General features: G+C 46.5%; 1 protein-coding gene and 2 long non-coding RNA genes across 6 annotated transcripts in view; 2 read left to right on the forward strand and 1 right to left on the reverse strand.

Moving 5' to 3' along the window:
* Positions 1 to 22,069, reverse strand: part of recql5 (RecQ helicase-like 5) — a 34,764-nt gene that overhangs the window by 11,705 nt on the left and 990 nt on the right. For 3 of the 4 annotated variants that reach the window (XM_031893997.1, XM_031893996.1, XM_031893995.1), the window contains exons 2-8: positions 17,914 to 18,075; positions 16,938 to 17,059; positions 15,719 to 16,237; positions 15,392 to 15,497; positions 13,461 to 13,572; positions 12,747 to 12,909; positions 12,385 to 12,467 (exon numbers count right to left, since the gene is read on the reverse strand). In XM_031893997.1, coding sequence (XP_031749857.1) covers positions 12,385 to 12,467; positions 12,747 to 12,909; positions 13,461 to 13,572; positions 15,392 to 15,497; positions 15,719 to 16,237; positions 16,938 to 17,059; positions 17,914 to 18,052 — 1,244 coding nt within the window. In that variant the 5' untranslated portion in view covers positions 18,053 to 18,075. 4 annotated transcript variants of the gene reach the window in all.
* Positions 393 to 5,606, forward strand: LOC105945252. The gene is made up of 3 exons (XR_001168847.3): positions 393 to 550; positions 3,964 to 4,103; positions 4,452 to 5,606. It is a non-coding gene; the product is annotated as an uncharacterized LOC105945252 (long non-coding RNA).
* On the forward strand, positions 8,036 to 9,505 carry LOC116408070. The gene is made up of 2 exons (XR_004220714.1): positions 8,036 to 8,260; positions 9,292 to 9,505. It is a non-coding gene; the product is annotated as an uncharacterized LOC116408070 (long non-coding RNA).

The raw sequence follows: 22,069 nt of genomic DNA on the forward strand, positions 1-22,069 counted from the left end.
GAGTGAGTGACAGTAGCAGTGAGTGAGTGAGTGACAGTAGCAGTGAGTGAGTGACAGTACAGTGAGTGAGTGAGAGACAGTAGCAGTGAGTGAGTGACAGTAGTAGTGAGTGAGTGAGTGACAGTAGCAGTGAGTGAGTGAGTGACAGTACAGTGAGTGAGTGAGAGACAGTAGCAGTGAGTGAGAGACAGTAGTACAGTCCCACAGAAGGGAGTGCTATAGTTGGCACCAGTTAGGCAGAGACATAACGTACATGGCATTCCCTTACAGCCACTTACAGTACAGGCAGCGGCAGGGTATGGGCACCCCGGCAGCAGCTGTTGCCCCCCCTGTCCCCCTGTCTCGCACCCACCCCCTGTACTACTGGCTCAGCCCAAACTCCTCTGCCCCCTCCCCTTGCAGGACGGCCTGAAACTTAAAACCTCCCATTGCCAAGCCAACTGGGAGTGTGAGTTTGGGGTGAGAGGCGGCTGTCACAACAGAGCAGGGAACAGCTGGGGCTGTGTGGGGTTACAGGGCAGGAGAGGCAGCACTGGACCTGGCCTCAGGGGTAAGTCTCCCATTCTGCTGCTATCCTAGGGCTCTCGGGGCATGCTGGGAGTTGTAGTTGGATCACATATGGGAGGGTGAAGGCTTGTGTAAAATTTGTTATTAAATGTATGGGCACTTAGTGGCTGTCAGCAGATGCTGAGAGTTGTAGTTCCATCTATTAAGGGGTAAATATTGCCTCTTACAAATAATACATCATGATTTGTATACTGGGCAGCGCTCTCTAATATATATAATAATATTCCTGCTGGAAGGAAAGATGGCATTGATAGATGTGTAGCCTGCAGTACCGCCGCTGCCCTGTGGTGCCTGGATACAAGCCTTTCCCATAGGCCACAACAGAACAGCGCCACCGGCACTGGCAACAGAGCGACCTCTCTCCCAGACGCAATGTGACTGCTACACACACAGGGCTGAGAGGTGTGTATAATAAGCACACACTGCTACTCTTATGTAACCGCAATAATGACTCTTTATCTGCCGCTCACAAACCCATTAAACAAAACCACATGCAACAGCTGCTGCGCCAGATAGATCCTAACTGCCAGCATGTACTCCTTACTATACACTCCTAGCCCCTTCTCCTGGCTCCCTCTTGCCTTACTACACACACTATGCCACACTTACACCCTGGTCTGGGAAAAGGTGCCCCCTAAAGTGAGCTCTGTGCAAGCGATGTTTCTTTAGAAAACTGGTGGAGGATGCTGGGAGTTATAGTTCAGCTGCAGTGGAGCCAGTGCATCTCCCAAATACTGTCATTTATTGAGCTTGGGATCTGTGTGCTACTGGGTGAGTCACTCAGCACTGCCTTTGTGTTCCCCGAGCCAGTCAGTTTGGCTAATGGCCTGCGGGATCCATGGCGCTGTGTCTGGGTGACTGTTACCCCAATGTTTCTATATATCTGTAACCTTGTTATGGGCTAAGGGAGCCCAGCCTGAAGGCCAGTTAGGGGGGGATTTGGGGTGAGTGCTTATTTGTACCCTGGGTACCCCTGGAACTATAGCAGGGTGACTGTTACCCCAATGTTTCTATATATCTGTAACCTTGTTATGAGCTAAGGGGGCCCAGCCTGAAGGCCAGTTAGGGGGGGATTTGGGGTGAGTGCTTATTTGTGCCCTGGGTACCCCCGGAACTATAGCGGGGTGACTGTTACCCCAATGTTTCTATATATCTGTAACCTTGTTATGGGCTAAGGGAGCCCAGCCTGAAGGCCAGTTAGGGGGGGATTTGGGGTGAGTGCTTATTTGTGCCCTGGGTACCCCCGGAACTATAGCGGGGTGACTGTTACCCCAATGTTTCTATATATCTGTAACCTTGTTATGGGCTAAGGGAGCCCAGCCTGAAGGCCAGTTAGGGGGGGATTTGGGGTGAGTGCTTATTTGTGCCCTGGGTACCCCTGGAACTATAGCAGGGTGACTGTTACCCCAATGTTTCTATATATCTGTAACCTTGTTATGGGCTAAGGGGGCCCAGCCTGAAGGCCAGTTAGGGGGGGATTTGGGGTGAGTGCTTATTTGTGCCCTGGGTACCCCTGGAACTATAGCAGGGTGACTGTTACCCCAATGTTTCTATATATCTGTAACCTTGTTATGGGCTAAGGGGGCCCAGCCTGAAGGCCAGTTAGGGGGGATTTGGGGTGAGTGCTTATTTGTGCCCTGGGTACCCCTGGAACTATAGCGGGGTGACTGTTACCCCAATGTTTCTATATATCTGTAACCTTGTTATGGGCTAAGGGGGCCCAGCCTGAAGGCCAGTTAGGGGGGGATTTGGGGTGAGTGCTTATTTGTGCCCTGGGTACCCCTGGAACTATAGCGGGGTGACTGTTACCCCAATGTTTCTATATATTTGTAACCTTGTTATGGGCTAAGGGGGCCCAGCCTGAAGGCCAGTTGGGGGGGGGGGTGAGTGCTTATTTGTGCCCTGGGTACCCCTGGAACTATAGCAGGGTGACTGTTACCCCAATGTTTCTATATATCTGTAACCTTGTTATGGGCTAAGGGGGCCCAGCCTGAAGGCCAGTTAGGGGGGGATTTGGGGTGAGTGCTTATTTGTGCCCTGGGTACCCCTGGAACTATAGCAGGGTGACTGTTACCCCAATGTTTCTATATATCTGTAACCTTGTTATGGGCTAAGGGGGCCCAGCCTGAAGGCCAGTTAGGGGGGGATTTGGGGTGAGTGCTTATTTGTGCCCTGGGTACCCCTGGAACTATAGTGGGGTGACTGTTTCCCCAATGTTTCTATATATCTGTAACCTTGTTATGGGCTAAGGGGGCCCAGCCTGAAGGCCAGTTAGGGGGGATTTGGGGTGAGTGCTTATTTGTGCCCTGGGTACCCCTGGAACTATAGCGGGGTGACTGTTACCCCAATGTTTGTAACCTTGTTATGTGCTAAGGGGCTGTCTGATAAAAGGTTGAACAAGCACTGGCCTGAGATTGGGAAAAGGACTGGGAGCTGAATCCCATGAGTTTATGGCAGGGGTGGGTGCCATAAAGACTGAATGAAAGGGGAAGACACAATAGACATCAGTAAAGAGACCCTCCCATCTCACTATTACCCTAGTGCAGTGCAGGGAGTACAACAGCGCAGTACAATGGGGCACAATAGGCTGTACTGGAGTATAATGGGCCAGGTGCAAGCTTGCTAAGTGCTGCCCTTACCTGCAATCAAATGCCCCCCAGGCAACCTAGCTTTATATCCCCACTGCCACCCTGCTATAATCTGCCAGTTAGGTACTCACTGCACTACGCAACCAAACAAATGCCAACGACTAACTACACATATCCACTCTGATTAACTGGCGAACACTGCAGCAGTGGCACCTATGGGGCTATTATGTGCCAAGGGGTGGCAGCCGCTGATGGGCCCATCTCCTTCCATGTTTATCAGCAGTCTCTCTATGAGAGAGCTGTAGCTGCGCAGGGCTACCCAGTGGGACCTGGAAAAACAGATGCGAGACGGCCAACTAGGCCCCTCTGGCAGGGGACCGGATAGAAACCATATGGAGGGGATGAAGCAAGAGTCACGCAGGGGAGAAAAACAGACATACTGGGGAAAGAGACAGCAACACACACAGCCGAGAGAAGCAGCGAGACACACACAGTGGGGAGACATGGGTGCATGAGTAGTAAGCAGCACCCCTCAGTAATAAGGCAAGGGTGACGCCCAGCACCTAACAACAGGCAGATTGTTCTGCCGTGTGGCACTAACACCAGTATGAGTTGGCACCCTGCCAGCCTGTGCGTTTGCCCGCAAGTGCCCTCTCTCGCAATTAATGCTGTTTAGAATCCTACCAGCCAGCGCTGCCCTACCATTACCCCCCAGCACGGATTAATAAATTACCCTGTTGCTAGGGGAGCAGAACTACATAAACTTCATCTCCCAAACATATTTATTCTGTATCATTGCTCTGTACAGGTTGGACACTGCCATGTCGGGCAATAATCTGCTGAGGGAGATGGAGATGGTGGGGCAAAGGCTTCTGGTTAAACTCAAGGACTTGCCGCAGGCAGACGCTTTCCAAATTCTACCATTTGCTATCATCCTCATCTTCATTGGTAAGAAGCAAGAAACGAGCAGAAATGTTGCTGCCGAACCGGGTATGAGCAAACTTAGGGGGCTGTTCCTGCTGAATTGTGCTTAGTACAGGGGAATCCCTATGTGCCATACTTTTATGGTATCTCTCTGTACAGGCTATGATCAAACTTAGGGGTCTGTTCCTGCTGAATTGTGCTTAGTACAGGGGAATCCCTATGCTGCCATAGTTTTATGGTATCTCTCTGTACAGGCTATGAGCAAACTTAGGGGGCTGTTCCTGCTGAATTGTGCTTAGTATAGGGGAATCCCTATAATGATAATTTTTTAAACGCTGTTAGATATAGACATCATTTTTTCTGTTCATACAGGTGCTGTGTTGCTGATGGTGTCCCTGGCGTGCTGCTACTCCTGCTGTGATGGACACACTAAGAAGCAGCGACTTGCAAGAGTGCAGCCAGCGGGTACTGTGTGAGCCCCCCCAGCCACTGTACAGCAGGCTGGGCCTGAGAAATTCACCAGGAAACCCTGAACAAGCATCAGGACTGGGACAAAAACATGTGCGGGGCAGTGATAGAGCTATGTACCCCCTGCAACTGTCTCCCTATAGGAGAAGGTAAAAAAGATGGTGGTCTGTAGGCAACAAAATGTACAAAATGACTGTCTAGGCCAGAGACTGGCCCTGTATGCCCGGGCCCCGTATGATGCAAAACAAATCAAAATGGAGAAGATGGTCGGCCAACCTGGTAGGCTTTGGGACTACAATAAGAGTGAGCATTGGCTGCTGGGAAATGCTGGAAGCCTGCAGGGGGGGCATCTCTGGACTAGACTGATACTGGGAACATGTGGCACCAAAGAACATGGAAAGGACCAACTGGCTTTATTCCAAGGGGACTGGCCAACAGCGCAGCCTCCCACTGACTAAAGCTGTGTTGCCTTACTGAAGGCTGGATGGGGGGGGTAGAGGCCAAACTGCCCAAAGTATACATAGACTTGTAATATCATCATTTTAGGTATCAAAGAAATAACCGGAAAACAAATCACTACAATGACCCAGGCAGCAGTGTTACTAAGCCACTGGCTTTTAGGTGACACCGTTTTTATCCTGCAGCTATGCCATCTCGGCTTTTAAAGGAAAAGTAAACCCTGAAGGCAAGTTAATGGTCAAATTTCCCCTTAAGGGGCTATTCTAACCACTTTATACGTTCATAAGCTATGATTAGTTTTCACACTGCAAATATAAAGAAGTGGAAACAACAGCGCCACCTGCTGTTCATCTCTATATACACATATGCTAGGCGCTATAACATCTCTTGGGAGGGCCAGTGAGTCTCCAGTTTGGTAGCCCTGCTATTCTGATGCCAAAAACATAGTCGCCAGCCTTTTTCTACCTTTGCCAAGATAAAGAGAATGAGGCTCCTGTGAGACAAGTGACCTATGCTGAGTCTGGGAGCCATTACTCGCCGTTCTCTATGCACAGACATATAAATGGACCTAAATACATGTAAATAAACATATTATACAAGCTTGCGTGTGGTTGTACCTCTGTGGGAAAGAAGACTCAGGCCCCCTAGTGGCCAAGGTTAGAATACGAGGCTGTAACAAGAAAAATCCATAACAGAATTTTATTATTATTAGCCATAAAGCAATGCCCTCAGTGGAATAGGTGGGTGGGATTGGGGTGCTCCTTGCATCATATTGGCCCTTTCCTTATCATGTGACACGTGTGATGGGTAAGTGCTTTCACTGATTCGGTTATACCATGTGACCCATTCAAACAGAGTGGCCGGTAAGTAGGGGTCCTGGAGAATGTGGTTTATATGGGGGTGTTTTGACTTCATATTTGGTAGAGGGGACCTCGAAAGATACAAAAGTGTGTGGCAGCAGGTTGGGCAGCAGGTTGGGCTTGCAGGGGAATGGCTGAAGTTTGGCATAACGGGCATGGTTGGGCAGATAAGGTGCCAGGGCCTGCATGCTGGGCCCAACATCTACTTGTTGGCAGGGCCTTCAGCAGAGGGTCTAGATGACTAACGGGCTAATAATTAATATCATACAGTTAAGCTCCCCCCCACCAAGCAACAAAGCGTCAGAAAGCAGCCTGTGTGCTATTGCCCTTAGTGACTGCTCCATTAACAAAGTTTTTGTTTTGTGTTCAACTGAAATCCCCATAACAATGCTATACATGTATTATATAGTTTCCCTTTATACATAGACAGTATGGGGGTACAGCTTATTGTGTGCCCAGAACATTCCTTCTCTGTATATTTGTATTTATACATATGGGTAGGAGGTGCCATAGTATTTCCCTTAGACAGTACAGTATGGGGGTACAGCTTATTGTGTGCCCGGAACATTCCTTCTCTGTATATTTGTATTTATACATATGGGTAGGGGGTGCCATAGTGTTTCCCTTAGACAGTACAGTATGGGGGTACAACTTATTGTGTGCCCAGAACATTCCTTCTCTGTATATTTGTATTTATACATATGGGTAGGGGGTGCCATAGTGTTTCCCTTAGACAGTACAGTATGGGGGTACAACTTATTGTGTGCCCAGAACATTCCTTCTCTGTATATTTGTATTTATACATATGGGTAGGGGTGCCATAGTGTTTCCCTTAGACAGTACAGTATGGGGGTACAGCTTATTGTGTGCCCAGAACATTCCTTCTCTGTATATTTGTATTTATACATATGGGTAGGGGGTGCCATAGTGTTTCCCTTAGACAGTACAGTATGGGGGTACAACTTATTGTGTGCCCAGAACATTCCTTCTCTGTATATTTGTATTTATACATATGGGTAGGGGGTGCCATAGTGTTTCCCTTAGACAGTACAGTATGTGGGTGCAGCTTATTGTGTGCCCAGAACATTCCTTCTCTGTATATTTGTATTTATACATATAGGTAGGAGGTGCCATAGTGTTTCCCTTAGACAGTACAGTATGGGGTACAGCTTATTGTGTGCCCAGAACATTCCTTCTCTGTATATTTGTATTTATACATATGGGTAGGAGGTGCCATAGTGTTTCCCTTAGACAGTACAGTATGGGGGTACAGCTTATTGTGTGCCCAGAACATTCCTTCTCTGTATATTTGTATTTATACATATGGGTAGGAGGTGCCATAGTGTTTCCCTTAGACAGTACAGTATGAGGGTACAGCTTATTGTGTGCCCAGAACATTCCTTCTCTGTATATTTGTATTTATACATATGGGTAGGAGGTGCCATAGTGTTTCCCTTAGACAGTACAGTATGGGGGGTACAGCTTATTGTGTGCCCAGAACATTCCTTCTCTGTATATTTGTATTTATACATATGGGTAGGGGGTGCCATAGTGTTTCCCTTAGACAGTACAGTATGGGGGTACAGCTTATTGTGTGCCCAGAACATTCCTTCTCTGTATATTTGTATTTATACATATGGGTAGGGGGTGCCATAGTGTTTCCCTTAGACAGTACAGTATGGGGGTACAGCTTATTGTGTGCCCAGAACATTCCTTCTCTGTATATTTGTATTTATACATATGGGTAGGAGGTGCCATAGTGTTTCCCTTAGACAGTACAGTATGGGGGTACAGCTTATTGTGTGCCCAGAACATTCCTTCTCTGTATATTTGTATTTATACATATGGGTAGGGGGTGCCATAGTGTTTCCCTTAGACAGTACAGTATGGGGGTACAGCTTATTGTGTGCCCAGAACATTCCTTCTCTGTATATTTGTATTTATACATATGGGTAGGGGGTGCCATAGTGTTTCCCTTAGACAGTACAGTATGGGGGTACAGCTTATTGTGTGCCCAGAACATTCCTTCTCTGTATATTTGTATTTATACATATGGGTAGGGGGTGCCATAGTGTTTCCCTTAGACAGTACAGTATGGGGGTACAGCTTATTGTGTGCCCAGAACATTCCTTCTCTGTATATTTGTATTTATACATATGGGTAGGGGGTGCCATATTGTTTCCATATAAAGTTTATTTACAGTATCTGTCTCTCTGAAGGGGAGTCTTGCTAACGCTGCCTAACTAGGTGCAAAAACAAAGCCAATCACAGAGAGGAATAACCTGCAGACAGAGATGAGGAAAGTAGGGGAAGATCTCCTAAACAGACTCAAGGGCTTACCTCAGGCAGATAGCCCGCGTATCGTATCATTTGCCATCATCATTATATTTATTGGTGAGTAAGAAGACCCATATGACCTGGTATGTCAGTTACACAGAGGCCCAACAGCCCCCCAGCCCAATAAATAGTGACTATAGCACCTTACAGTAGCCCCTCTGGCATTTGCCTGAACCCACAGATTGCCAGTCTGGGCCTGGGTCCTGTCATTCCCAGTACCCAGAGGCCCAAACAGCCCCCCCGGCCCAATAAATAGTGACTGACTATGGCACCTTACAGCAGCCCCTCTGGCATTTGCCTGAACCCACAGATTGCCAGTCTGGGCCTGGGTCCTGGCATTCCAAGTACCCAGAGGCCCAAACAGCCCCCCCGGCCCAATAAATAGTGACTGACTATGGCACCTTACAGCAGCCCCTCTGGCATTTGCCTGAACCCACAGATTGCCAGTCTTGGCCTGGGTCCTGGCATTCCAAGTACCCAGAGGCCCAAACAGCCCCCCCAGCTCAATAAATAGTGACTGTCTATGGCACCTTACAGCAGCCCCTCTGGCATTTGCCTGAACCCACAGATTGCCAGTCTGGGCCTGGGTCCTGGCATTCCAAGTACCCAGAGGCCCAAACAGCCCCCCAGCCCAATAAATAGTGAGTGTCTATGGCATCTTACAGCAGCCCCTCTGGCATTTGCCTGAACCCACAGATTGCCAGTCTGGGTCTGGGTCCTGGCATTCCAAGTACCCAGAGGCCCAAACAGCCCCCCAGCCCAATAAATAGTGACTATGGCATCTTACAGCAGCCCCTCTGGCATTTGCCTGAACCCACAGATTGCCAGTCTGGGCCTGGGTCCTGGCATTCCAAGTACCCAGCTCTTCATTGGCTCCTGTACCATAAAGGGAGACTGTGAGAGATATATTGAGCCCCTTGCTCAGCTAAGCGGCCCAGTTTGCCATTGCAGTGCTGTGAATGTATCAGGGTTAGTTCCCCTTTAATGATGACAGACGAGCCAATCATATAATGAATAACCAGCTTTTACAACAATGAACTGTTTTGCTAATTTAAAAGCCATAATGAAGGATCTCTGTACATTCCCAGGGATCGTGCTGCTGCTGCTTTCCCTCGGGTGCTGCTACCCAATCTACACCCAGCACCGGAGAAGAACCCGAAGGCATGAAGATACAATGCTATAAATGAGCGTCCCAGCACGGCCCTGCCAAAAGAACATTCCGGCCTGCTGGGGGCGCTAACATGGGATAATGCGCCTGTATAAAGATAATTGCAAATAAACGTTCAGCCATATTGTCGTGAAGTGCCCTGTGTAAACCCGGGATTATGTGCGACATTGGTACCCAGCTAGAAGATAGGCTAGAGTTACACCATATACTTCCCTTTAGCAGTTTTAGACTGCCAATACCAGGCTTTCAGCTCTCTATAAAAGTCAGGGTGTCAGTGACCCTAACTGTCCATGTACTTCCTGTACAGTCAGTTAACCCCAGAATTGCTGACCGTGACTTTCTGCTGTTCATGCATAAGCAGTATAAAACAGTGAAAATCCCAGCAACCACTAAAAATATAACATTTCTCTAGATGACCTATGTGTTTAGAGATCTAGTCAGAATAAGTTTATCCCATAGCCTTTAAGCCTATGACACTACCACTGTATAGCTGTTATGCCATTATGAATGTGGCCCCATGATAGCTTTAATACATAAAATACACATTACCATTGTTCTCTACCTATAACATCAACGAAAGTGCCTTGAGTTGCCCTACATGGGTGATTTCTACACAAATTTAGCCCTAGTTATATAACCTATAGCAACCACATAGCAACAGCTGAGAGCTGATTGGTTATGGGTTAGGAGCCCTGTATGGTGCCAGAGGAGATCCACTGGGCACAGACATTATGAAAGAATAGCCGACCCAGCTTCCAAAGGTGAAAACACACAGAGCTACTTAGTAGCAGCTACTTGTCACGGCTACTAAGGATGAAGACACACAGCGCTACTTAGTAGCAGCTACTTGTCACGGCTACTAAGGATGAAGACACACAGAGCTACTTAGTAGCAGCTACTTGTCACGGCTACTAAGGATGAAGACACACAGCGCTTGCCATGGCTACTTGTCATGGCTACTAAACGCCAGAAAATCCCCTGCCATAGACAATACTGAGAATTGCCTCTGCTAAACACACAGAGACAATTATCAGTAAATAATCAGCATTGTCTGTTTTTGTAGCCATGACAAGTAGCTGCTACTAGTAGCTCTGTGTGTCTTCAACCTAACTTTTCCAAGCAACAAAGAGCCCAAAAAGCCACAATGGAAAGAGAGAAAAGTCTATCCAATATTTGTTGCCCCCTCATTGTGACTCTTCCCCCCCCGGGGGCAATTTGTTGAACTCTTATTACCAATATGCACTGTCCAAGTGCCATACAGAGAGAAGAGTGAGTTGCTGAGAGGCAAACTACCAGCTGTCTCTAGGTAGAATAGCTGCAAACAATGGAGTAGCCAATCACAAACAAGGTGGTGTCTCATTCTCACTGGGACACGAGGCAGCAGAAAAACACAACCTGGTTGCTTTAATCTGTGTCGCCGGGCAGGTTAGAGCTTGTTTAGGGCAGTGCCCAAAATGGGAGTATTTATATTTATACCAGTCACTGACATACAGCTTTTATATGCCAGTTATACCTGTCTGCGTTATATACAGTCCCATCATCACGTGTGACATACTGTCTGCGTTATATACAGTCCCATCATCACGTGTGACATACTGTCTGCGTTATATACAGTCCCATCATCACATGTGACATACTGTCTGCCTGCACTATACATAATCTCCTACCTCCCTCTCTGTACTATACCCACCGACACCATAACTCCCCTATCTCCCTCTCTGTACTATACCCACCGACACCATAACTCTCCTATCTCCCTCTCTGTATTATACCCACCGACACCATAACTCCCCTATCTCCCTCTCTGTACTATACCCACCGACACCATAACTCTCCTATCTCCCTCTCTGTATTATACCCACCGACACCATAACTCCCCTATCTCCCTCTCTGTACTATACCCACCGACACCATAACTCCCCTATCTCCCTCTCTGTACTATACCCACCGACACCATAACTCCCCTATCTCCCTCTCTGTACTATACCCACCGACACCATAACTCCCCTATCTCCCTCTCTGTATTATACCCACCGACACCATAACTCCCCTATCTCCCTCTCTGTACTATACCCACCGACACCATAACTCCCCTATCTCCCTCTCTGTATTATACCCACCGACACCATAACTCCCCTATCTCCCTCTCTGTACTATACCCACCGACACCATAACTCCCCTATCTCCCTCTCTGTATTATACCCACCGACACCATAACTCCCTATCTCCTCTCTGTACTTATACCCACCGACACCATAACTCCCCTATCTCCCTCTCTGTACTATACCACCGACACCATAACTCCCTATCTCCCTCTCTGTATTATACCCACCGACACCAAACTTCCTACCCACCGACACCATAACTCTCCTATCTCCCTCTCTGTACTATACCCACCGACACCATAACTCCCCTATCTCCCTCTCTGTACTATACCCACCGACACCATAACTCCCCTATCTCCCTCTCTGTACTATACCCACCGACACCATAACTCTCCTATCTCCCTCTCTGTATTATACCCACCGACACCATAACTCCCCTATCTCCCTCTCTGTACTATACCCACCGACACCATAACTCTCCTATCTCCCTCTCTGTACTATACCCACCGACACCATAACTCTCCTATCTCCCTCTCTGTACTATACCCACCGACACCATAACTCTCCTATCTCCCTCTCTGTATTATACCCACCGACACCATAACTCCCCTATCTCCCTCTCTGTATTATACCCACCGACACCATAACTCTCCTATCTACCTCTCTGTATTATACCCACCGACACCATAACTCCCCTATCTCCCTCTCTGTATTATACCCACCGACACCATAACTCTCCTATCTCCCTCTCTGTACTATACCCACACTGTCTGTATTACACGCAGAGAATTATGTGATTATTATTATTATATGAACTTCCATACTTCTATGTTCAGAATACTTTTCATAGAAGGCAGTTTATATTTTGCAATCAAGCAATCCAGTCTGAGGGAAACAATATCACTTACCCTGTATCCTCGCAGAAGGACACCATTGCATCAAACCCAGCCATACCTGCTTTATCCGATGCCTTGTTATCTCCTCTCTTGGCCTAATAATCAAGAAAAAGGAAAGCACTGAAAAGAACCGCAAGAAGACAACAGAGCAACAGAACAGCCATGTTTATTAATAAGCAGAGCTACGGCTAACTTCCCCATAGTTAAGGCAGTATGGAAGTTGTAATAAAATAGTCAAGATCAAGGTGATAAGGCATAAGTTCATCTCTGCAGTTCTCCCTCCTATTGGGTGTAATGTAACCTGATATAATTACTATAATAGTGCAGTGATGCTTTATTTGAGGGTGGGCTGCTGTCCTTCCTCCTCAACCAACCTGGGCCTGTGCAATCTCCTTTCTGATCAGGAAGCCGACTTGGTCACGGTCAGTTCTGGAGTAGTATAAACGGCAAAAAGCTTGCTTGCCATCCCTTCCAGCCCTCCCAGACTCCTGGTAATAGCCTGCCAACGACTTAGCAATGTTCCAATGAGCCACAAACCTGTCAGGAAAAAACAGCAAATAAATGCAAGTTAGATGAAGCCCTGCTATCAATCCCATCAATACCAGCTAAGCCTTTTTCTCACTGAATGTATAAGGCTAAGGGATGTCACACACAGGGAGATTAGTTGCCCAAGATAAATCTTCGCTACCGTGGACGACTGATCTCCCCTAAATGCTATCCAACCGGCAAGATTGTAAATCGTCTATTTATATTTACGGAGAGGAGCTGGCAGGGATATATCAGAGACAAGGGACATTTAAACAATTTTCTTTTCTTATTAAAGTGACAGTATAGAATAACCCCCATGTAATATTAGCCAATGATATAATATTGCCTTGTGCAGGTAATGTTCTCTTTCAGAATCCCTGCCATAAAGCAAAGGGAAGCTGCTGTTTCTTTTTCCAAGATGTTTCTTTGCTATTAAGGGATAAAAGATCTAGACTGTTACAAGAACCCTATTAAATGCTTGTTCCTGTTGAGATAGCATAGGCCTTACTTTTTTTGTGAGTCACCAGAATAAAATGTGCAGAAAAATAAAACTGTCTCACCTCACATTAGCCTTGTCCACTCCCATGCCAAAGCTGATTGTAGCTACAATAACTGGTACCGTCCCATCCATCCAGTCATTCTGAATAGTCACTCTGTCTCCAGCTTTGAGACCTGAAAAGAGAAAGAGACAGCATTAACCTTTCTGTTAATTTGCACCGTGTAATTAGTGCTTCTCACCTAGAGCAGGTATAGGTGGTTAACACTGGGATGGAACGCTCCAATATAAAGATAGCCATAAAGATGGCATCTTGGGAAGCCTGACCACATGTGCCTGCAACTAAACCTCCTCAATCCTTGGGCAACTATATACAATAGTGTGCAGCCTCCCAGCACTGCCTGTGAGTGATACCCAGCTCTGCACAGAGGTTGCACAACACTTTGTCACACTCCTTGCTAATGTGCCCCTGGGCCCCATACAAAGCACATACTTTTAGGGTACAGTCTCCTGCCAGATGCCTTTGGAAGCCACACATGAAGCACTGGCTGGGCTGCCCGGGATAGAAACAGACCCCCTTTCCCTCCCAATTAAGAAAGAATTAGGGAGATGCTGGGTGACATCCCATTTCCCACAGCACAGTCACTTACCACAGTCTCAGCCCTCTACAGCAGTATTGCCCCTACCTTGTCCTGAGCTTTCTCCCAGTGCTGCAAGGGCCCCCTCTGCCACTACCTTTGCCACAGTCTATCTCCAGTTGCTCCCGGCAGCAGCCTAGCCTTTCCTACCTGCCAGGCCCTGACTGGGGTTCAAAATAGATCCTGGCATTCCAGCCCCCCACCAGTCCAATAAATAGTGACTGTCTATGGCACCTTACAGCAGCCCCTCTGGAATTTGCCTGAATCCACAGATTGCCAGTCTGGGCCTGGGTCCTGGCATTCCCAGTACCCAGAGGCCCAAACAGCCCCCCCAGCCCAATAAATAGTGACTGTCTATGGCACCTTACAGCAGCCCCTCTGGCATTTGCCTGAACCCACAGATTGCCAGTCTGGGCCTGGGTCCTGGCATTCCAAGTACCCAGAGGCCCAAACAGCCCCCCCAGCCCAATAAATAGTGACTATGGCACCTTACAGCAGCCCCTCTGGCATTTGCCTGAACCCACAGATTGCCAGTCTGGGCCTGGGCCCTGGCATTCCAAGTACCCAGAGGCCCAAACTGCCCCCCCCCAGCCCAATAAATAGTGACTATGGCATCTTACAGCAGCCCCTCTGGCATTTGCCTGAACCCACAGATTGCCAGTCTGGGCCTGGGTCCTGGCATTCCAAGTACCCAGAGGCCCAAACAGCCCCCCCAGCCCAATAAATAGTGACTATGGCATCTTACAGCAGCCCCTCTGGCATTTGCCAGAACCCACAGATTGCCAGTCCAGACCTGTTCCCCTGCAGACTCTCTCCAGTCAGCTGCCCCTCCCCCATCCTCCCAGCAGCCTCACAGCCCCCTCTGCTAATTGGCTGCACCTGCAGCCCCCATTGCCAGGCTGCCTTTAGTCTTTGGCTGATGCCACACCAGGCGTATGGCGTAAGCTGAAAAACGCTTGACGAAAATATGCGCCATACGCACCATATGCCCCTACTTGTGTCTGCACTGGAATGAATGGAATACTCTTGCGTGCAGGCACATGTAGGCGATATCCGCATCAAAACAAGAGAGAATGCTAAGTCTCGCATTTTGATGCGTATTTCGACTACATGTGCCTGCACCCAAGCGTATTCCATTCATTTCGGTGCAGGCACAGGTAGGAGCATATGGCACATATTTTCGGCAGCCGTTTTTCAGCTTGCCGAAAATATACGCCATACGCCTTTGATTCCGATATGGCAGCTCCCTGGGTCACAACTTCAGCAGTTAGCTGACTTCTCTAGTAGTGTACCTATATAACAAGGGCCCAACACTTTTCTAAGTGTTCAACTTTAACAGTATTAATTTAAAACTCACCTGCATGATAGGGTTTGGAGAGGACACCTCTCTGGGAGAGCTGCACTGCCACCTCCTCACACGCATCCCTGGTACGGCAGTACACTATCCCGCAGCCTGGGAAGCCCTGTTACAAAGGAGAAAGCACACCAAGAGGCTAAACTTTCCTGCACATTGGGCTGCAAATATGTTCCCTTATAATCTCAAGCAGTAATGTTTCACCTCTGGCTCTGCTAAACTACAACAACCAGCACACACTACTTACAACTGTTGGCTGTGATGCTAAAGAGCCACTTGTTTAAGATCACTGCTCTGGTATTAGTGGGTAATTAAGCCGCTTCAACTCACCCCTTGAGGAGTTTTCGTTCCTAGGGCCTTCAGGCAAAACTCCTTTAGGTCCCCATAAGGATCACCCACTAAGTCCTTCAACTGCACGTCGTAAAACAAGTTGGAACGAAAACACGGCGTTTTAAACATGGAAACCGGCTGGCGCAATTTCAGTGAGGCAATGATGTCATCCTGGACCTGCTTGGTGGCCGTGGCTGTCAGTGCCACGCAAGGAGTATGAGGTATGCGGGAACGCAAGGAGCCTAAGCGCAGGTAATCCGGTCGGAAGTCGTGTCCCCACTCAGAGACACAGTGCGCTTCGTCTATAATAAGGTAAGACAGGAGGCTGCGGGAGAGAAGCTGCGCCAGGATTGGCTGGAAGGATGCGGAGGCTGCCATCTCAGGAGTGATATAAAGCAGCTTTATCTGGGGGGCCTCACTCTCCAGATCCTGAATGATTTTCTTGCGTTCTGGGAGTGGCAGCTTGGAGTTTAGCGAGCAGGCCTTGATCTTTAAGGCAACGAGGTGATCTACTTGATCCTGCGGGAGAGAAGGAGGCAGAAGTGAACGAAAAAAAGCACAAGACTCACAAGCTGCTCACAAATTTACAGGGCATTCAACTTGGGTGGCTTCTCTATGGTACAGAACTTCTATGTAAATGGGGGCAACTGGGCAGCACCAGGGTGATATGTCTGTCCTTTTTATGCTCTTTCATTATAACATGACTTTATCCCTTTATGTTCTCTGCACTACAGTATATTGAAACAATATAGTGCAAGTCAGGTCTGTTAATTAACTTGCTTGTGATACATTGTTTCAGCAGTCAGAACATATAAACAGCCAGGCAGATTCTGCTTTCAATAGCAATTACATTTACAAATCACTTAAGGAACAAATCCCAAAAGGGTCTAGAATAAAGGTCCCCATACACATTAAGATTCACTCGCTTGGCCCTGGGGCCAAACGACTGAATTATATAGGCGGCAATGGGGCCACTGAATCTTTTAACCTGCCCGATCGATATATGGCCAATTTCAGGCCAGATATTGGTTGGGCAAGCCCCTTGTTCCTGCCCCTACACGGGCCGATAAGCTGCCGAATCTGTCCAAGGGACCAATATCGGCAGCTACAATTGGCCCGTGTATGGGGACATTTAGCCCTGGTCATGGGTGTGGGAAGGGTAGAAACGGAGCAGTCGGCACAGGGAGAGTTTTAATAATACAATGAAGGGAGACTTTACCTGAATCAGTGCAATGAGAGGTGAGATGACCACTGTGATCCCCACAGAGAGGACAGCTGGAAGCTGGTAACATAAGGACTTTCCTGCTCCTGTGGGCATCACTACAAACACATCCGTTTCACCTGGGGGACAGAATAAAACAGAGCTCAGTGTCCTGCAAATCCAAGTTACAAAGACAGAACATGGGGCCCATTAGGGGGTTAATGTCGGATCACTAACAGGACCCAGTACTAAGCCGGCAGGGATGATTAGAATTGCTGCCCATTCGGACCCTGTGTGTCCGCATCACATCAAGATAGTGTATATGTTTTCTTATTAGTTATATCAGCACAGAAAGATTTACCAGTGCTGGGCAATATCACATTTAAAGGGAAACCATCACTATAATCATCCGCTAAATACATTTAAAGGGGAACTATGATTATATAAGCTTCATCTCATAGAAATGACCAACTTTCCAATACATTAATCTTCACTATCCCCCTCAATCTACCTCTCTTCATGCAGGGTTCGGGATCAGATTTTGATTGACAAGTCTAGTGGGGGGGATCCTTTTGCACAAATTCTGCGTGTAGAGAGAGGGGGGCGGGGAATTTGTGTCACATCTAGTTACTCTAGTTACTTTTTCTAGGTAAAGGGAGTACCCTTCCTACTTGTGTTTAAGGCCTAGCTGTCAATCAAAATACATTTTGATTTGTATTAAATGTTTATTTTTGTGATATTGCCCATTTAACTTATCTTCCTTATAAATGTGATTATTACCTTACAGCTAAGTATCTTGGAAAACAATAAACACAGCATTCATTTCTTCTCTGCCACAAGATATAAATCTAAATCCAGTGTCGCACTGGGGACCCTTGGGCTCACCATAGGAACTGAGCTCAAGGGGGAGGCCAGTTGGTCCAGTGGGGGGCTCATGACATCCAGAATGGTGTGGGGTTACCATCTTGTTTTTCTATATTGTATGTTGCCTTACCCTTTACTACAGCCCGAGTTGCATTTTCCTGCAGATCTGAGCGGAAGGAATTAAATCCGAAAACATTCTTGAGCGTCGTCTGAATTCGGCACCTCGGGCGAGAAGAAGAGGAGGAGGAGGAGGAGGAGGAAGAACTCATTTTGTTCGTACCCCCTAATGAAACTGAAAGAGATGTTAGAATCCATTAATACAAAAAAGATGACAGTTATTGAGTAACAGCACTGTAAGCTAAACCCAAAATGCCTGATTTGGGGAATGGCACTAAGTACAACCCAGACTCACTTAATGTTTATGCTGCACAAAATGCCCTTACCCCGTTATGGCTTGTGCCTCCATTAATGTCAGGATTTTATCATTCAGAAAGCCGGCTAGCATTAACTTTATATCTGTTTATATCTTTGAGGAATTCAGTGTTCCAAAGCGATTTGTAGATTAGTAGCACTGTGATCCAGTTGTCAAATTGGCACACACAGCAAATTGGCAAACCTCAACAATATTCAGAATATACTTGGTACAAATATTCCCTACGGACACACCATACCAGTCATGTCCTTCTACATGATTCTGGATACTATGGACTTGGTAACGCTTTGAATTGTGTCAGCAAAGCTGTAAATCTATCATTTGTATCATTTGGTATGGCAGAGGGGCTCCAAAGGTTACACCTGTATTGGGTCCCTGAAGTAAAAATGGGGTTTATATGGCAGCTGTGGGCAGTAAGTAGTCTGTACACAGCAGCAGTGTTGACCGCTCTCCGTCAGCAGTAAGGAGACTGCTGTGTATCCACTTTGGTGCACCTATGGTTAAAATTACTAATAGTAAGGGAATGTTTCTTACACTATTCATTGGGGAAACTAAAAAATAGTAACAAGCAAAGGCCCATACCCCTCTCTCTCAGCTATCACATAAAGCACCCCTATGGAGAAACTCAAACCTGCCACATATGAGACGCCTAGTCGACTTCCAATATTGCCCACAGTTCGGAATCAGACACCTAGATGATCTATTGATTGAAAATTGTTTTGTATCAATATAACAACTCAAAATCAAACTCAACGAACCAAATATTCAGTTCTTCCGTTATCTCCAACTGAGACATGCCTTTCAATGTCAGTTTGGGACCTACCAACTCTCACCCACACTACAGCCGTGGGAAGCCAGACTCTGGGCCTCAGACCCTACCAACAGTGTCGGACTGGGACCCCAGGGGCCCACCAGAAAACCTCATAGGCCCACTCTCTTAACTATTTTTCCTCCATTCCTCACCCAACCTCTTTATTCTCCTAGTCTCTTTTATTTCCATTCTAGCATCTATTCTTCCCTCTATTTCTCCTCTTTGTTCCCATTCAGAAATAGGGAATGACCATGAAACAGGCCAAATGGTTAGGAGCAGAAGGGCCCACTGATCCCTGGGCCCCCCGGGAGTTTTCCTGGTATCCTGTTGGGCCAGTCCAACACTGCCTACCAAACTAGTTTCCTAACTGTATAGTATAACTCAAAACTCACATCCCATTCCATTTGATAAGGCAAAACGTAAATGGCTGGCAAATGTTCCATCCCTAGATGAGGATCGATGGGACAAAACAACTGAGAACTTATACAACTTCTTAATATCACTCAGAGATAGAATGATCCAATTTAATATTCACCAAATATACATTAGCCCTCTGAAACTCAAGGCCATGGGGAAATTAGAAAGATCCAAATGTGTGAAATGTAATGGTAGAAGTAGGTTTCCTCCACTTGATCTGGGACTGTCCTAAGGTGTTTACATACTGGACAGAAGTCACCCACTATATAGGGGAACCCCTGTCTCTCCCTGGCATCAGGTCCCCCGAAGTATGTTTGAATAAAAAAAAAAATTATCATTACTGCGCTCACTCGTGTTCAATGGAAAAAAGGTAGTTATAATGAAAAGAATGAGTCCCATTCCTCCCACAATCCAATAATAGATAGAATTAATAAATGGGACACTACCGCTGATCAAATTGACATACAACGCCTGGGGCGCCATACCCAAAGCTGGTGCAATAACTTAGAATTACCTCTGAATGGTCAGCTGTTCTAGGAAAAAAAATCCAAATTTTTCCAGTTTTCCCATCTTGGAAAACTTTGGTTTGTAAGAGCCTTGGGAAAGTCAGTTTGCTTGGGGGCAATACTTTCACGTGAGCACGGTTATAGCTCCTTGGCCCAGTTATGTTTCTTCCACGATGGGTGTGATTGGTCACAATAAGTGGCTAATTCACATGTAAGTGCAGTGGCAGTTTATCTAATAACTAGTTTTAGCACAGGTTGAAAGCAGGGAAAAAAACAAGAGCTTTTATCCCTTTCCCGAATGTAAAGGAACTTTTGTCCACTGTGTATCTAACACAAATATCCCAAAAAAGTAATACATTAGCCTTGGACCCTACATGAATAATGACACCTATGCTTGGGGCCAATGATAGGCTCAAACTACTAAGAGCAACTAAAACCTGAAGCCTATGATACAGTAAGGCTGTGTCCTATGAATAATATAGCACTATGACTCTACTGGACTAATGCGCTAAAATTCTTCAGCTGACCCTTATCTAGTAACTCATAGCAACCAATCAGGTGTGTGGTTTTTAAATAGCTGATCAGTAAATGTTACTTGCTGATTGGTTGCTGTAGGTTACTATCCAAGTAGCAAACGCATACAGTAGGATAAGATTGTGGCACTCCATTTGCAGCAGAGAATTAAAATCAAATCCCCAATCTATTCTCCAGTGAATTGGCACAAGTTTATCCACCTTGTTGCATTAAAGAATACACATATAGACATCTAAAGGACAAGTAAAGTGACACAGAATCCTTTTCTACCATGGGGCTGGCACTTCTCTGGCATCAGCATGGGTTCTTTTCTCTGACAGCTGGGTCACCACCTTCACTGACTTCCCAGAGATCCCTTGTGGCTGTTAAGATCCAATCACGTGCACGGTATAATAACATTTAAAATTGGTGCATGTGCAGTATAGAAAAATAGAACATTCTACTGTACAAATGAATGGTCCTGGACAGGCACAAAGGATCCTGGGAAACAGTGAAGAACACAACATGGCACCTAAAGGAAATAAATATGAGCACAAAACCAGCCCAACTGCATGCAGTTACCCCTGAATGATTAATCACATAGGAAATCACCGGGCCACCCTGCATGCAACTGCCCTGTGGTGTTGGCTTTGTGCTTGTATACCTACTACAAATCGGGGGGTGGCCAACACTCCAGCCCAAGACCACTCCTGTGTGTGCTGGTGAATTCCACTAAGGGTGAAGACACACGGAGCTACTAGTAGCAGCTACTTGTTTTGGCTACTAAAATAGACAAAGCGGATTATTTACTGATAATATGTGTGTTTTAGCAGAGGCAATTCTTATTATTGTCTATGGCAAGGTATTTTCTGGAGTTTAGTAGCCTTGAAAAAGTAGGTGCTACTAGTAGCCCAGTGTGTCTTCACCCTTACTGGGAAAAAACCTGAGCAAAGATAATGCACTTCTAAGCAACATTCCAATATATGTTCACTTACATACTTATTTGTAATGGTTACTTAAAGCAGTGTTTCATTTCTTTCTATTCTCTGGTTCCGACTCCTGAAACAATGTAACACAAGTCAGCGCCCCTTCAGGTCTGTCAATCACCTGGCTTCTGCTACATTGTTTCAGGAGTCACTTCAAAAACCAGAAACATTTTGCTTCCTATAGCTATTACAAATGCTTTTAGAACCACCGAAATTGGAAAATTGTTTAGAATGACATTTTCTTTCATTAGGAAAATGACAGTATTTAAGGTGTGGGCAATTTCAGTCACATGTTCAGCGCTGACCTATAATGTAATGGAGAGGGGTTTTAGTAAGGGGGGTTTTAGTAGGGGGGGGGTTTAGTAAGGGGGGGGGGTTTAGTAAGGGGGAGTTTTAGTAGGGGGGTTTTTAGTAAGGGGGGGTTTTAGTAAGGGGGGTTTTAGTAGGGGGGGTTTTAGTAAGGGGGGTTTTAGTAAGGGGGGTTTTAGTAGGGGGGCTTTTAGTAAGGGGGGTTTTAGTAAGGGGGGTTTTAGTAAGGGGGGTTTTAGTAAGGGGGTTTTTAGTAAGGGGGGTTTTAGTAAGGGGGTTTTAGTAATGGGGGTTTTAGTAAGGGGGTTTTA

The sequence above is a fragment of the Xenopus tropicalis genome, chromosome 10, assembly GCF_000004195.4.
Source record: "Xenopus tropicalis strain Nigerian chromosome 10, UCB_Xtro_10.0, whole genome shotgun sequence".
NCBI classification, from domain to species: Eukaryota; Metazoa; Chordata; class Amphibia; order Anura; family Pipidae; genus Xenopus; species Xenopus tropicalis.